At 44.1% G+C, this 17,707-nt stretch overlaps 1 protein-coding gene across 1 annotated transcript in view; it reads left to right on the forward strand.

The window, feature by feature from the left end:
• LOC308306850 (connector enhancer of kinase suppressor of ras 2-like) overlaps positions 1-17,707 on the forward strand; it is a gene marked incomplete at both ends in the record, with an annotated part of 109,745 nt that overhangs the window by 76,711 nt on the left and 15,327 nt on the right. Inside the window, 9 exons of the mRNA XM_080751904.1 lie at positions 1,751-1,802; positions 3,293-3,468; positions 6,775-6,848; positions 7,079-7,150; positions 7,422-7,489; positions 8,554-8,639; positions 10,747-10,879; positions 11,000-11,139; positions 14,607-14,748. Of these exons, the coding sequence (XP_080608030.1) occupies positions 1,751-1,802; positions 3,293-3,468; positions 6,775-6,848; positions 7,079-7,150; positions 7,422-7,489; positions 8,554-8,639; positions 10,747-10,879; positions 11,000-11,139; positions 14,607-14,748 (943 nt within the window). The remainder of the gene's footprint in view (positions 1-1,750; positions 1,803-3,292; positions 3,469-6,774; positions 6,849-7,078; positions 7,151-7,421; positions 7,490-8,553; positions 8,640-10,746; positions 10,880-10,999; positions 11,140-14,606; positions 14,749-17,707) is intronic.

Below are 17,707 nucleotides of genomic sequence, written 5' to 3' on the forward strand. Positions count from 1 at the left end.
TGACAGTCTGTCCTCTCTCTCTCCCTGTGTGTCTATAGGTCTCTCTACCAACTCTCTCTCTCTCCCTGTGTATCTATAGGTCTCTCTACCAACTCTCTCTCTCTCCCTGTGGTATCTATAGCTCTCTCTCTCTCCCACCTCTCTCTCTCTCTCTATATAAAACTCAGCACAAAAAGAAAGGAAACTTGACTTCGGTCCATTATATCTCCCCTTTAATAAATGGTATTGTGTCTTATATCATTCTTATCGTTGATTCATCACCTTTACAACGAGGTACAGCTTGTAAGCATTGGGCATTCGAGGGATGAGCTACACAGCCAAACGTGTGGGTAGCGCCGACCAAAGTTTGCCAAAATGGTTTGCAATACTGTTCTGCTGGCATTTACTCTCGTTTTGGGCTTCCCTGACACTGAGCTTAACTCTATCTGTGCCAAGGGCCAAAATGGCCCCAAGGTATTTGTGCCAGGATTTTGTATGTTTTTCTTTACTATGCAATGATTTATTTTTTATATAACACAGTTGTTGTGATTCAGTGGCAAAAAGAATTTTGTCAATCAGACAAATGGTTCCAGAGATAGAGCTGAATGAATCAAAAAAAGTGTCCATCCACTAGAATGAACACACATTTTCTCAATCAGCTAAACGAGGGAGCCAACACACAAACAGAGAAAAGCATCTCTCTGATCTCAGGTCATTTTGGCAGCAATTTTTTTTATAGCCTTTGATCTAAAGACGTTAAAGACGTCATTGGCACACAGGGCCCATTGAAAAAAAGACGTCATGAGACGTCATTGGCACTCAATGAAGTGTAAATAATGGCCAATATGTGTTTTTTTTTTTTTTTTTCCTTATTACTGTAGGAGAGTGAAATCATTCAATGAACCAAGCAACAAAGGTGAACACCAACAGAACAGTATTGCAGGCCTGCCAGGCCATTTTGACCATTTTTGGAGGGGTGCTACCCACACGTTTGGCTGTGTTGCTCATTCCACAAATGCCAGATCCTTACAAGCTGTACCTCGTTGTAAAGGTGACAAAACAACGATAACAATGATATCAAACACAATACCATTTGGCATAAATAAGGGGGGGGATATAATGGACCGAATGTTGGCAAATTTTGGGTCGGGCTACCCACACGTTTGGCTGTATAGCTCATGCCTCGAATGCCAGATCCTTACATGCTGTACCTCGTTGTAAAGGAGACAAATCAACAATAAGAATGACATCAAACACGATACCATTTGGCATAATTAAAGGGGAGATATAATGGACCAAATGTTGGCAAATGTTGGGTTGGCGCTACCCACAAGTTTGGCTGTGTTGCTCATGCCTCAAATGCCTGATGCTTACAAGCTGTACCTCTTTGTAAAGGTGACAAATCAATGATAAAATGATATAAAACACAATACAAATTCGTTTTATTAAAGGAGAAATGAAATGGACCGAAGTCAAGTTTCCTTTCTTTTTGTGCTGAGTTTATATTGTATGCCTTGATTCTGATGTGACATAATGTTTTTCCAACGCTGACCACCAGAAAGCAACAAATAGCTTCAGGTTTGATATGTGAGGCGGCCGTGCTTTTTCAATGACTTTCTTTTTTACAGTTACGTTTAATAGTTTTGGGGAAAAGAAATTAAAAATAAAATAAAATACAATAAAAAAAGGAATAATTAAAAAAAGTAATATCTCTCTCTCTCTCTCTCTCTCTCTCTCTCTCTCTCTCTCTCTCTCTCTCTCTCTCTCTCAGACGTACCAGCAGTCTTCCACTCTGCAGTCCAAGTCCAGAAAGAAGAGTAAAGGTAGGTCATAATATCTGGCACGGATTGTGTTTTATTTTATTAATGAACACGTTTTCCACAATGACTTGAATGGGGACAAATTCGAATGGAAAGACAAAATTAATTTGCGAAATCCGCGTCACGGCAAAACCACACTTTCCATTTAGAATTTCCTATTGCATCTTTCTATTTATGTTTATCATTGTGTCCTACAGGCAGTGTTGGGGAAGTTAAAGTTACATGTAACTGAGTTACGTAACTAAGTTACATTTTGCTGTAACTTGCTGGTAACTGAGTTACATTCATATTTCTGTAACTCGCCAAGTAACTTGAGATACTTTATGGGTCTTTTTTGGCTCAAGTTACAAGTAACAAGAAGTTGCAAGCGAAGTTATAATTTTACATTTAAGTTTTGTTAAAGCTATACTGTGTAAGTTGCTAAACTAGTTGTCAGTAGCGGTATTGCTTTTTTCGTCCGTTTTACGCCCGGAGTCGTCGCGGACCACCGCCGCGGACCACCGGAGCGGCGCCGCAAACCACCGCGACCGACACAAATCCGTGGAGGGGTAGAACGCATGGTAGAACGTAATTTTCTGGCCAGGATTTGGGGATTAAGAGCTTAAGAATCCTTCACCATGGTAAACCGTGGTAAACACTGTAGCTGAGCGAGGCTACTTCCTGAAGACACGGGAGATAAGCTGTGATTGGCCGGTAGTGTATCAAGTGTGTATGATCAGCGATGTGATTGGCCAACGTATACAGATGATGCAGATGACGCTATTTTTCCGCGAAAACCGGACCCCGGCCAGGATCATAGAAAACATATAAAGAGAAGGCTTTAGAAGCTGAAAATAACGGAGTGGGTGTTCTAAAACTTTAGCGATTTAACAGTTAGGACAATTTTAAGATTTGTTTTATAAAAGAAGTTACATGGTATAACTTTAAGATTGACGATCAAATGTCCTCAACAGATCATAATTTTCTTATATATTTTTTTACTTTATTTTAGGAACACAAATGTTTACTAAAGAAAATGTCAACCTTTTTGAAATAAAACATAAAACTCAGTTGAGAGGCATATTTCTGCTGGCATGTGACTTGTTTTTGTAGGATATTATATTTTGTTTCATGTACACCAAATGTACATTCTCAATGTAACGCTGGAAAAAAAAAGTAACTCAAGTTACTTTTTCTATGTAACTTGAAACTTTATAAGTTACATTTCTCCAGGGGTATAACTTTAACTTGATCAAGTTACTGCCATGGTGAGTTACTTGTAACTGATCAAGTTACGCTTTCAAAGTAACTTCCCCAACACTGCCTACAGGGCGGGGTCTGGATCTACTGAGCAGGAGGCGGGTCTCCTGTAAGGCTCTAGGAAGAAGAGACTGTTATTATTATTCTCATTGTGCCCTACAGGGCGGGGTCTGGCTCTACTCAGCAGGAGGAGGGTGTCCTGTAAGGCTCTAGGAAGAAGAGACTGTTATTATTATTCTCATTGTGCCCTACAGGGCGGGGTCTGGCTCTCCTCAGTAGAAGGAGGGTGTCCTGTAAGGCTCTGGGCAGAGGAGACTGTGAAGGATGGCTGTGGAGGAAGAGAGACGCCAAGGGATACTTCTGTCAGAAATGGAAGAAATACTGGTTTATCCTGAAGGACACCTGTCTGTACTGGTATCTGAATGAAGAGGTAACATTTAACCCCTTAACCCTGTCTCTACTGTTACCTTTACACCTGTTTGTACCTGTTTATACCTGTTTATACTGGTATCTGAATGAAGAGGTAACATTTAACCCTTAACCCCGCTTATACTGGTACCTTTACACCTGTTTATACTGGTACCTGAATGAAGAGGTTAGTAGTGGTTTATACTGGTTTATACCTGTTGGCTGCTGGCGTTGCGGAGGCGGGGCCTGATCATTGTGGCTTGCATTCAGGCCCGGTTCTGACTTGTTCCGCCAGTGCGTGAATCGATTCGACACTCTACTTGATCATTACTGCAGCGTCACACAAAGAGCATTAAAGGTAGCAGATCTGCAAGACTCAAGTACTTTTGCTACTTTTGAATGTGAATCCTGAAAAGTAAGGGTTTTGGACAGCCGACAGAAGACCATTTTCTGTAACTTAACAGAAGAAAAACACTAAAGTTTTGTTGCTGTTGTTTTGCTTTCCGTTCTAACTGCCTCACCGAGCAGAGAAAGCCCTGGAGCTTTCCCCACAAAGCCAACATCAATCATTCTAACTGTACAGTTTGTTTAGAGCGATTCTCTCCTCTGTGTGGGAATCATTTAGACTCTAGAGTAGAGCAGAAAGGAAGACTTTACAGTCTGCTGCATCGCAGGGAAATACAATAAAACAATACGATGATAAATAATTCATTTTTCACCTGAGGGATCAGGAATGATTCCAGAACTCATTATGTTGTCCTCAGTCAGTCAGTCAGTCAGTCAGTCTGTCTGTCTGTCAGTCAGTCAGTCAGTCAGTCGGTCAGTCTGTCAGTCACTCGTCACACCTTACACTTCTGCCCTTCTCATATCTCCGCAACCGTTGCCCCGATCCATGCCAAAATGTGCACACACACTCCTTGGCTGCCAAATCACTACCCCTCAACAGTGATGTTAATAGGTTTTTAATGTAATGAGTCCCGGGACCCAAGGAGTGTCTTTCGGATGCGTCCCAGGGATATTTTATGGGTCCCACAAAAATTCAACACGTCATGTCATTTTGGACAAAGTGCATTGAATTGGTTATTATGGTTATGTTCACCGGTAATATCGGATGTTGACCACTTGGGGGCGCAGATAGAAGCTTTTACCGAGTCTTCATAATCAACAGCCACCTGTTATTTTATATACATCGATAATATATGGATCTTCTCAGTGAGATGTATCCTGTTTGTACTGTTACTGCTTCTATGGAATGGGGGAAATGCTATCTGCCGTGCTTGTGTTTGCTCTGCTGTACAGAGAACCAGTGGACTGGGTCAAAAACAGTAGATTGGGATTGCTTGTAGATCGGCTACTTTTGTTTTGAACGGTTGATCATAGAGGGACGTGCCGCCCCTCTATGGATGCGGGAGGGCAGGGCACAGGCGGCCGCGGTGGTCCGGTCCAGTTAGGCAGCCTAGGCTACATACATACTGTCTCAGATAGCATACATGCTAGGCTAGCTTGCTTCCTCCGTGTTGTAGTTGAGCCAATAAAGGTTATTTGACCATGTTCACCACGGCGTTAATCGTCGCTATTGTTGTAAAGACGCAATGAAGACCTGTGTGGCTTCAACATGTTGTCCAATGTCCACCACATCTATAAACTAACTATAGCGCGTGCATCCAGTTGTTATTGAATGAAGAGGATGAAGAGGACAGGGGGAGAGGAGGCGGGGTCGCTGTCTGAGCAGTGAGCAGACTCACTCAGTATACACTAACATAATAAATACAATATCATGAATTTAATGCTGTCGGAAAATACACGTGACGCCGTCAGCAAACGTTTACATTTGTAAGTTATATTTTAATTGGATACTTTTTCAGTTTCTTTTTTTATTCCAAGTTATTTTCCAATGGAGGTGATGCGTCCGTGGGACCCCAGAACACTGACGTGAATGCGTCTCTAGGCAACGTGAATGCGTCAGAGACGCGGGACGCGCACGTAATGACATCACTGCCTCAATTCTCACATGCCCCTCTTCTAGCGCCACCATGAGCCCGATTCTTGCAAAACACATTTTTTTTGGACACACATAATTTTGTTCAAATAATCTGACCTTGTTTAACTTGTTTAATGTTTTTATTTTGTACACTGTAAAGTACTTTGTAACTTTGTTTTGAAAGGTGCTGTGTAAATAAAATGTACTTACTTAAGGTGGTTGCACACTGCTGCGTTTTTCGTTGCGAAATGCGTTTTTCAGGGCAAGGAGAGAGAGAGAGATAGAGAGAGCAAGGGACCGAGTGGTGCGCGAAACGGGCGGCAGTGTGCAAATGTGACTGACATAACGTGAGGTTGATTTTTTTATTTGCGTGCTCCAAAATTCACTCTGATATTCGGCCCGAAAAACGCAGCAGTGTGCAACCAGCTTTACTCTCTCCCTCTCTCCTTTCCTCTGTCCTTCCCTTGTCTCCTCTCTCCTTCCCTTGTCTCCTCTCTCCTTCCCTTGTCTCCTCTCTCCTTCCCTTGTCTCCTCTCTCCCTCCCTTGTCTCCTCTCTCCTTCCCTTGTCTCCTCTCTCCCTCCCTTGTCTCCTCTCTCCCTCCCCTCTCTCCTTCCCTTGTCTCCTCTCTCCTTCCCTTGTCTCCTCTCTCCTTTCCTCTGTCCTTCCCTTGTCTCCTCTCTCCTTCCCTTGTCTCCTCCCTCCTTCCCTTGTCTCCTCCCTCCTTCCCTTGTCTCCTCTCTCCTTCCCTTGTCTCCTCTCTCCTTCCCTTGTCTCCTCTCTCCTTCCCTTGTCTCCTCTCTCCTTCCCTTGTCTCCTCTCTCCTTTCCTCTGTCCTTCCCTTGTCTCCTCCCTCCTTCCCTTGTCTCCTCCCTCCTTCCCTTTTCTCCTCTCTCCTTCCCTTGTCTCCTCTCTCCTTCCCTTGTCTCCTCTCTCCTTCCCTTGTCTCCTCTCTCCTTCCCTTGTCTCCTCCCTCCTTCCCTTGTCTCCTCCCTCCTTCCCTTGTCTCCTCCCTCCTTCCCTTGTCTCCTCTCTCCTTCCCTTGTCTCCTCCCTCCTTCCCTTGTCTCCTCTCTCCTTCCCTTGTCTCCTCTCTCCTTCCCTTGTCTCCTCCCTCCTTCCCTTGTCTCCTCTCTCCTTCCCTCGTCTCCTCCCTCCTTCCCTTGTCTCCTCTCTCCTTCCCTCGTCTCCTCCCTCCTTCCCTTGCCTCCTCTCTCCTTCCCTCGTCTCCTCTCTCCTTCCCTTGTCTCCTCTCTCCTTCCCTTGTCTCCTCCCTCCTTCCCTTGTCTCCTCTCTCCTTCCCTCGTCTCCTCCCTCCTTCCCTTGTCTCCTCTGTCCTTCCCTAACAGGATGAGAAGGCAGAAGGGTTCGTCAGCCTCCCAGAGTTTAAGATCGACCGGGCCTCCGAATGTCGCAAGAAGTAGTAAGCATGTTTATGTGTGCGTGTGTGTGTGTGTGTGTGTGTGTGTGTGTGTGTGTGTGTGTGTGTGTGTGTGTGTGTGTGTGTGTGTGTGTGTGTGTGTGTGTGTGTGTCTCCCTGTGTCTCCACAGTGCATTTAAAGCGTGTCTCCCTGTGTCTCCTCAGTGCATTTAAAGCGTGTCTCCCTGTGTCTCCACAGTGCATTTAAAGGGTGTCTCCCTGTGTCTCTACAGTGCATTTAAAGCGTGTCACCCCAAGGTGAAGAGCTTCTACTTTGCGGCAGACGGAGTGGACGACATGAACAGGTAAACATCCTCTCACTCTGTGCAGGACTGTTGCTATGACAACAGTCACACCAAAAAAACTGAAAACCAAATAAATAAATGTCACTCATATAGAGCACCACAGCAGTGTTGAGGAAGTTACTTTGAAAGCATGACTTACATTTAACGAACAGTTAACTTACAAGTAACTTACCATGGCAGTAACTTGATGAGTTGGACTAAAATATGTTATTTTCGTCTTGGATGTGCAGCAGGTTTTAACTTCCTCTTCCTGTTTCCTGTGTGTTTCCAGGTGGCTGAGTCGTCTCAACATGGCCGCTGTGGGATACGCTGAGAGAGAGAGGAAGCGCCAGGAGCAGGGTGAGAGAGAGAGAGAGAGAGAGAGAGAGAGAGAGAGAGAGAGAGAGAGAGAGAGAGAGAGAGAGAGAGAGAGAGAGAGAGAGAGAGAGGATGCACCAGGAGCAGGGTGAGAGAGAGAGAGAGAGAGAGAGAGAGAGAGAGAGAGAGAGAGAGAGGGAGAGGGAGAGGGAGAGGGAGAGGGAGAGGGAGAGAGAGAGAGAGAGAGAGAGGATGCACCAGGAGCAGGGTGAGAGAGAGAGAGAGAGAGAGAGAGAGGGATAGAGAGAGAGAGAGAGAGATACAGAGAGAGAGAGAGAGAGAGAGAGAGGATGTGTCAGGAGCAGGGTGAGGAAACAAAAGCTGCTGCTCCAAACTCCTAATAAACTAAGACCATTCCTACCTCTCCTTTTCCTTTGTAAATATCTCCCCTTTCACTTTATTACTATAGTTTCTTTTTCCCTTCTTATTTAAATTGTTTATGACTATTATGACTTCCCTATAGACCTTTTGCACAAAGTAGAATGCAAGCTAGAGGGCGCCAGATCCCTTTGAGTCACACCCTACCATTACTTCCTGTTCATCCACAGAGCATTGATTCTAGTTGTTTTCTCCATTAGATTAAAGTGCTTTCTTTTCATTTTTGTTTTCACTTTTAGTACTCAAAATAAATGTTATTTGTCCGCTTCATCTTTTTACCGTTCGTTGCTAACAGCTACTTCCGCTAATGCTAACCATTACTTCGGCTAATGCTAATGCTAATGCTAAAAATGCTAATGCTAATTCTAATACTGAAATGCTAGTGCCAATTCTAACACCAAACGATACATAAGGTTGCACACTCTGCGAGCTGCAGGCACACTTGAAGCAGACAAATAAAATGTATTTTGACAAGTAATAAAAGTTGACAAAAGTGAAAAGAAAGCACTTTAATCTAATGGAGAAAACAACTAGAATCAATGCTCTGTGGATGAACAGGAAGCAGTGGTAGGGTGTGACTCAAAGGGATCTGGCGCCCTCTATCTTGTAGTACTGTACTGTTATATGAGACACATGAAGTGTAAATAAGCCATACATCTTATTTACAGATTACTGGAGTGAGAGCGACCAGGAGGATGACATCATCACTTCCAGCCCCCCTCCCCCCTACGACACCTACCCCCGACCCCCCTCTGTGAGTTACACACACACTCACACACACTTCACATCAGCCTTTTCCCTTCGCCCCCTTAAAGGAGTAGTTCACCTCCAAAAAAGACTTCATTTCTATCAATGCTATCAATTCATGGAGATCTTATTGTTTTTGTCGCATTTCTAAGACAAATTCGACGAACATAAAACATGTAAAACCGCTAAACCGCTTTATTAAATGTAACTAGCCCTTACCCGTTCAAAGATATGAGCTCCGAAATGATGTGCAGTGTGTGGGTTATGGGATGTGCACTGTGCACACAGTATATGAGGGATGGAAAGTAACTTTAACTGGTGTTTGCATGATAATATGTAGGCGCATCAATGTAAGAAATACCCGTTTCGTTTAATGGCTACAGAGATACTGTGTTCCACCCCCCGCCCCACACACCCCCCGCCCGCCCGCCCACCCGCCTGCACACACACCCGCCTGCCTGCCTGCACACACACACACACACACACACACACACACACACACACACACACACACACACACACACACACACACACACACACACACACACACACACACAGAGCTGGTTAAACATGTTGCCTCATGCTAGATGCAGAATAGATATGCCTCATGCTAGATGCAGAATAGATAGTAGATACACCATAAAAATGCTAATATACAGCATATGATTTGTGAAAGTGACAAACGGGCTTCACAGTTATGTTAGGTGTGTTCATATGCTAATGGTGATGCGATTTCAGATCAATTGCTCCAGCCACTGAGGAGAAACGCTGTTTCAGACAGACAGACAGACAGACACTCAGACATTCGGAAAATTATATGTTTGATATCATATACTACAAAGCCTATTCAAATATATATATATATATATATATATATATATATATATGTGTTTTAGAGGTTAGGGTTAGTGTCGGAAAGGAGACATGTAACCGACTAATCCCCCCCCTCCCCTCCCCCTCCCAGATGAGTGCGTACCCAGAAGGGAGGACCGCCCACTCAGAGGGAAGGACCGCCCACTCAGAGGGAAGGACCGCCCACTCAGAGGTAGGGCTGTCAGTCACAAATTATTACATAATCGTCTAATCGCAATTATTTGAGGTAATCGTCATAATCGTTTCCATGTTGAGAAAGGATTATAGTTTGAAACACTTTTAAAAAAGTAGTGGAAATAGCAGATCTACAAGCTCACAACGTGTCGCATCACGATGCCTTGTGAGCTTGTAGATCTGCTATTTCCACTATCAATGTTCTTTTTTAAGTATAAAGTTGTCAAATGTGTCAATAATTTCTTTGTATATTTAGGTTATGTGTCATATCTGCCATGTGCAACTTCAAAGCCTAAAAGCCAAACAGAAATGTGATTGTCGACGACAAAAAACACAATTAAATCGTTAGGCCTAATCGCAATCATTTGAGTGACAATTGAGTACCTGAGACAAATAACAGTATAAGTCCATATTGGACTTTTTTTGAATAAATATCTTTTTGGATTTACCAGACTGTAAACCACAAACTAGTATTTTTTTGTATCTGTTAAATTGTGTACCTTAGACGAACAACAGTCTAACTCTGTATTTTAAAGTTTTGGATAAAGACATTTTCTTTTTTGATTAACCAGACTGTAAACCACAAACTAGACGTTTTTAATTTCTTAATGCACTCCCCCCTCGTTTTGTTGAGTTAGATTTGTTTTACTTAACTCATATCTATTAGGAATTATAAGACATAATACTTATGGAAAGTGTATAAACAGTATCTCTCCAACAGTTTGTGGAACAACAGTATAAGTCCGTACAAGCAATATTCAGCAGACAAAGGGAGCAGATAACATTAAAACAGATTCAGATTTCTTTATTAACCATTGTGTAATACACATAGGAATTTGCTTTGGCATACTACATTTTTGCATTCAAATCATTTTTTCACATATAACATAAAAACAAAAAACCGACAAACACCAAACAACCGACAGAACGCAACACGTAGTCACCACAGACAACTGTACAAAATGAGGGGGGATTGCATTAACAGATTAAAAATGACTAGTTTGTGGTTTACATTAAATCGACACACGTAATTAAAATCGTCATGTAAAATGTCTTAATCCTGACAGCCCTATCCAGAGGGTCGGCCCGCGGGAAGGACCGCCCACCCAGAGGGTCGGACCACCCGCCTGTCGTCCACTGAGACGTGTCGCTCTCGCTCGTCCCAGGAGGAGTGGCAGTGTGGCGAGCCCCCCGCCGCGGGTGAGATGCAGTACCACCCCGGACCTCTGGGGGGCGCAGGAGAGCTGCAGTACCACCCCGGTCCTCTGGGGGGCGCAGGAGGAGAGCTGCAGTACCACCCCGCACCTCTGGTGGGCGCAGGAGGAGAGCTGCAGTACCATCCCGGACCTCTGGGGGGCACAGGAGGAGGAGGAGGAGGAGGGGGAGGAGCCACGCACAGCGGCAGGAAGCCAGGAGGCAGCGGCAGCAGTGACCTGCAGTACCGCTGCGATCCACTGGAGGTCAGTGTCGTGCCCTGGTCTTCAGGCCATGGTGGAAGCTATGGTTTAATGATGAGTCATCACTTTTCACAGTTTTGTTGGGGATGTTTTTTAGCCCAAGGAATGTTTTATTTTTTATTTTTTTTGTTCAAAACACACTTGCATTGGATTCAGGATCATGAAAAGAAACCCTAGTTTGACCCCTCACATGCTACTTAAAGGAGCTATAGTCAACTTTTTCATTGTAGGGCCGACACTTTGTTTACATCTGTAATGAGCTCCGAGTTACTAGATACCCCTTCACCTATTAGGGGACCCCCCGACGCCGTCCGGAACCCTCCTCAGGTCCTAAGCCCAAGAAGTTACCAGATCTTTTTTAACAAAACACTATCACTAACACTACACTATACCTTTAAGTTAACACAAACAGGTGTTATAACCTTTCTCATTTGCATAAACCTACTATTACACATATACATATACATATTTACATATTTACATTACATATACTTATTTAACACTAACATAAATACACTTCTCTGAATGAAAGCTGAGCTATCAATGAGACCCTCTTTAACTGGTGAATATTATTACTTTCTACAGCAACTATTTATTTTAGAGACCAGGAAATGCACCTTACTTTAGAAATGTAGACCATAGGTCTGAATGGAGAATGCAAAACCACAAAGACCATGTAAAGTATGAGTCTGACACCTAGCTCTCACCAGGGGCTCGGGAGCGACGCCGCTTGACTTATTAGTACAAACCGTCCAGTGTGAACATCAGTTCATCCGGTTTAAGGGGTTTGGAGATTTGTACTTATATTCTGCCAAGCTCGCCCACCAACTCAGCACGCGCTGAGTTGGCTTCTGAGAAGGTGAAAAGACTTTTACCTAAGAAAACACTCTTGTTGATTCTTACCAAAAGCCTCACTCAGTCCCACAGCCAGGAGATGATTCGAGTGCCTGAAGGTGTTCAAAACCTTCCTCCCATAAGTGCAGCCTTCCCCGTAGGGAAGGAGAAAAAGTCAAACCTTAAAAAGTTGTAAACTCTTAAAAAATGAGTTCAGACAGACACCAGATAAAAGTGAATAATAAAAAGCTTTACTGGTAAAAACAGTTACAAAATATAAAACCACCAATACAGTAATTGGCAATGAAATAATGAAGAAGTACAATATAAGTACTTGACTAAAAACAGAGAATCTAACAGAGTCAAAGTCTCTCTAAGTACAGGAACAAGTGGTGCAGAAATTGCACTAAGTACAAAAAGGTCCATCCCCGACCCCTAACGGGCCGGGGATAGCTGCAACAACTCAACACACTCTCTAAAAAACACACACAAGAACAACTCAGACTAAACAGGAGACACAAAGCAGTCTCCTTTATACAGAACTCCGTCGTGTCACAGTGACGTGATTTACACACAGAACATATTTTAGCACACACACGTTGTCACGCGCCTGTGCACGTACATGCCCTAACACGCACATCTTTGCAAAATCAGACAGTCAAGGTCAGGCTAGGACTCCCCTATTCATGCGAGACTGGGGAGTGTCCGCTCTTGCATCAGAAGTCTTCTGGGAAACACGCTCTTCCCAGGATGTCTTATCTCATGTTGACGGATAGGAGATAACAACACGGACCAAATGCTAGGGAATCTCCCAGCACGGGCTGGCACCTCAGTCCAAGATTTGTGTTCCCAGACAGAGAAAAGATAACAGCTCGTTAGCGTGGCCAGCTGCATTTGATGAGTCATCTCCAGTCCAAGGCCATCTTGGAGCTGGATGCCTCTCTCTCTCCACTCAGCAGACACAGTGCACAGGGTTCCAAAAGACAGGGTGCCATACACCTGGGGTCACAGGCGGGACCCCTAACAACATCCTAGTCTATAGACTAGAATGTAAACAAAGTGTCGGCCCGACAATGGCCAAAATGTATATTTTATCATTATTTTACGCTTTTTGTGGTCATTTTTGAATAGAAACACATGTATGAAGCTTATTTTTTTATAAAATATTTTCGAAACATTATTTTTATTTTAGCATCCGTTTTTCAAGAAAAAGTTGACTATAGCTCCTTTAAAGCAGATTATTTTTTTCCTGTATAGTAAAGTAAATGAGACCCCAACTTTGATTGGCTCCCACAAAGTATGTCAGTTGTCAGAGTTGGGTTTGAAAGTTCAGAGGTGACAGTAGACACTTTAGGGAGCCTTTTCCACCAAAAGAACCTTGGTTCCAGAACCAGTGCCGGTTCAACTTTCTTGTGAACCTTGGTTGGTTCTTGGAACCTTGGTTGGTTCTTGGAACCTGGTTGGTTCTTAGAACCTTGGTTGGTTCTTGGAACCTTGGTTGGTTCTTGTGAACCTTGGTTGGTTCTTGTGAACCTTGGTTGGTTCTTAGAACCTTGGTTGGTTCTTGGAACCTTGGTTGGTTCTTGGAACCTTGGTTGGTTCTTAGAACCTTGGTTGGTTCTTGGAACCTTGGTTGGTTCTTGGAACCTTGGTTGGTTCTTGGAACCTTGGTTGGTTCTTAGAACCTTGGTTGGTTCTTGGAACCTTGGTTGGTTCTTGGAACCTTGGTTGGTTCTTGGAACCTTGGTTGGTTCTTAGAACCTTGGTTGGTTCTTGGAACCTTGGTTGGTTCTTGGAACCTTGGTTGGTTCTTAGAACCTTGGTTGGTTCTTGGAACCTTGGTTGGTTCTTGGAACCTTGGTTGGTTCTTGGAACCTTGGTTGGTTCTTGGAACCTTGGTTGGTTCTTGGAACCTTGGTTGGTTCTTAGAACCTTGGTTGGTTCTTGGAACCTTGGTTGGTTCTTAGAACCTTGGTTGGTTCTTGGAACCTTGGTTCGTTCTTGTGAACCGGCTTGCGTTTCCACCAGATTGAACCAGTGGAACCAAGGATTTTGTGGTTCCCGTTCGGAACCAACTTTTACAGTTCAGAACCAACTCCGGTTCTCAGTGGGAAAAGCTCACCTCTGGTTCATCCTATAGGTGGGAGAAAGAACCAGAACCGGTTCTTTGCCGGTGTAAAAGGCCCCTATGAACACATTTGTGAAGAATGCTATTGGTAATCATTTAGTTCAGAGGTGATAGTAGACACCTTTATGGACACATTTTGTGAAGAAAGCAATTGGTAAGCTTTTAGTTCCCAGATTCAGGGCCGGTTCCTGGCATAAGCAATATAAGCGGTCGCTTAGGGCCACAACCAACGCAGGGGCCACATCACAGGAAGACGTTTTTTTTTTAACATAATTGTTACATTATATGTCATATATCCCCTATCCAAAAACTAGCGTTATTGTTGTAGAAAATTTTGATCTGTTGCTGCAGATTATTTTAGGTGGCCCTCCACCGATCAGTGGAGGGCCACCTAAAATAATCTTGTATAGGGCCACCTGAGTCATTGAACCGGCATTGCCCAGATTGGTCAAAGACTCAGCTAACTTCAATCATCCCATGTCACCCCTCCCAACGCCTGTCATTGCAGTACCAGTCCAGCCCTGCAGGAGGCAGCAGTGAGACGGGCTCCCCGGGGCGTTCCTCGTCATCTCAACGCAGATCCTGGCAGGACCTCATAGAGACCCCCCTGACTGAGGGGGGTCTGCACTTCCTGCAGACCGGGCCCTTGGGTAAGACCACTATAATAACCCCTATATTATATTAACACAGCGGATGCCCGCGATGAATGCAAGTTTAATTTGCTGGTGCCCATGGCAACCCGCCATTTTGCCTACCTTCGTTGTCCTGGTGAAAAAAGTAATCTGAGTAAATGTAATCCAAACATGTCCTGTTTATTTCGCGTGTCCCTTTTCTTTCAGTCAGGACCAGTTTCTAACAATCCTGCACCACAGCGTTTGTGCGACGGCCGGTAGAGAAGGCCGCGCTTTGAACGTAAAAAAAAAAAAGAAAAGATCCGGAGAAAACTGCATGTTTGTGCAGCAGCTTTACAGGGCAGTGAACGAGGCAGTCAGCACTTCCTGGTCAGGTGATTTCGCGCTGCATTTTGGGAAATGGAGTTTGTTTCATCACCGCGTCCGCGGTAGCCAAGTACAGTAGCTACAGTACAGTATAGTTTACTGTACAACGCGTCAATGGGCACACGTAGACGTCAATGGGCACACGTAGACATCAAAATTGACGCGTTGACAACACGTGGGCATCAAATGAGTTAACCACTTGAACCCTAGTGTCTATATTTGGAGAACCTTATCAAAAAATAGCCAATCTACAAGCTCACAGTCACAACGCCTTGCGCTGTGAAGCGTTTTGAGCTTGTAGATCGTCTATTTTTGGCAAAGAGGTTTGTTGTAGACGGGGAAAAAGAGCAGACTAAGTACAGAGTGAAAGGTCAAGTTTATTAAGTATTGACGGTTCAAGTGGTTAAATATCTGAAAACACAAATTGACATGAATCCAAAATACACTGATGATTGTGCTTTCAAATCTATGTAAAGCTTGTGGGGGTCCCTGCTTCATCTTTCTCTCAGCTAAGGGGTCTTTGGTCTGAAAACGTTACACCAGACACCATACTGTAAATATAATATAATATGTTATGTTACTCTATTAATGGGGTCTCCGTTCCCTACGGAGGTCCCTGATTGGCTGGTTCCAAAAATAAATGTCCTAAAAAATCACACCTAGCAGCGCTATTTATGAGTTCATTTCATCAAGAGTCCCACTGGCCAATCACAGCGCATCCTGCAATGCTTGGCCTGGGCTGTTTGGGCCAAGATGTAGGCCACATCTAGACCAGATGTAGGCCAGGTTTCAGAGCCAGGACATGTGGTGGGGACCAGATGAAGCCAAATGTTGGATCTTAACACATGGGAAGCCAAGGTTTCTAACATTTCTAGCTGTTGCTGCTGCCGCCGTTCACTCACGCTTTATTTTGAAGAGCCTCGGAAGCTTCGTGCGTGTGCACGTGGGTGTCCACTGACGATTGAGGAAGAAAATCCATTTGTTTACAAACGCTCGCGAAACTAAAATCCAAACCGCGGCCGACCATCGCGGTAAAGTGTCGTCGTGAAAACAATCAGATCTCTGCTTCCCTGGCGTTCTTTGCACCTCATTCATAGATAAAGCCCTTTTTATGTTTCAGCCTAGAATAGAAATCAATGTAGCCAGGTCGCACCATTTTCTCTATCTCTCTGAGCTACGGGGTGACGTATGGACTAGGGTCATTCACAGGGCACGCAGCATGCACGTAGAGCTGCACAGTTAACTCCTTGTTGTCTCGTTCAGGAATGAGACAACTCCTTTTGGCAGGGTGACCCCTAGTGGCCTTATCTCGTTACTGAACGAGTTTGGCCCCTTGGGTGTTAACTCATTGACTGCCACCATTAAAAGTGAACTATCAAGCTAGGTTGCCAAGCATTTCTTGATTTCTTACCATGTTTACCTTTTTTTTTTTTTTATTCTGTCTAATGATGACTATGTCATGCCATGGCCCAGATGAAAGAGGATAACTTCTAGTTTCCACAGAAAAAATAATTATGTTTTTATCATGTACACTTCTTTAGTTATAGCCATTTGAAAACCCTTGTTTCACCAAAACCAAGCCCTCTCAGAATAACAACTGGAGAAAAATACGTTTTTGTGAATGGTCTCTTTTCAAGCAAACAACTAATTTTTTTTACTCACAGCTCTTTATTTATTACATGAGATGCTTACTTTATGATCTGAAACAAAACAATATTTTCTTACAGTGTAATGGGCACATTGTCTGTCCGTCCGTCACACGTCACACTTTTGCACGTCACATCGTATCTCCGCAACCGTTGCCCAGATCCATGCCAAATTTTGCACACACACTCCTTGCCTGCCAAACTACAACCTCCACCCATCAATTCTCACATGCCCCTCTTCTAGCGCCACCTTGAGGCCGATTCTTGCAAAACACATTTTTGGACACTGCTCCTACAAATTTTGCCCTAAAATCACGCAAATCGGTACATACTTGCTCTACACTGATGTCATCAACATGGAGCTCTCATTTAGCGCCACCTTCAGGCCAATTTTTCAAAACACATTTTTGGACACTACTCCTACAGATTTTGCCCTAAAATCACGCAAATCGCTACACAGTATGTCTACACTCATGTCATCAAAATGGATCTGTCCCATATAGCGCCACCATCAGGCCGATTTTTTCAAACACATTTTTGGACACTGCTCCTACAGAATTTGCCCTAAAATCACGCAAATCGGTACACAGTATGTCTACACTCATGTCATCAAAATGTGTCTGTCTATCATCGACGTCGAGCACCGCTTGCATGCTCATAGTCAATCTCTGCGTGGTACCGTTCGAAACAAAGCCTCCTGTGCAAAGGCACAAGACACAGATGGCAGTAGAATGAGGTCTCACTCCTTTTCTTGTGTATTTTGCTGCAGATGTAGCAGACCCTTGTAGGGTTTCTCCTTCGTGGTCTGGGCGGTATCTTTTCAGGGACATGGGCTGACCTCCTCACAGTCCGAGAATCGGGCCAGAGGGGTTGGGTGGGTCGCGGGGTGCACCAGGCTTCGACAATGGCTTCGGTGAAGCTCAAGCCAACACAAACACATCAACAACACAGCAACACCTCCCAGA

The sequence above is a fragment of the Nannobrachium achirus genome (assembly GCF_963921795.1).
Source record: "Nannobrachium achirus genome assembly, chromosome: 21".
Classification (NCBI taxonomy): domain Eukaryota; kingdom Metazoa; phylum Chordata; class Actinopteri; order Myctophiformes; family Myctophidae; genus Nannobrachium; species Nannobrachium achirus.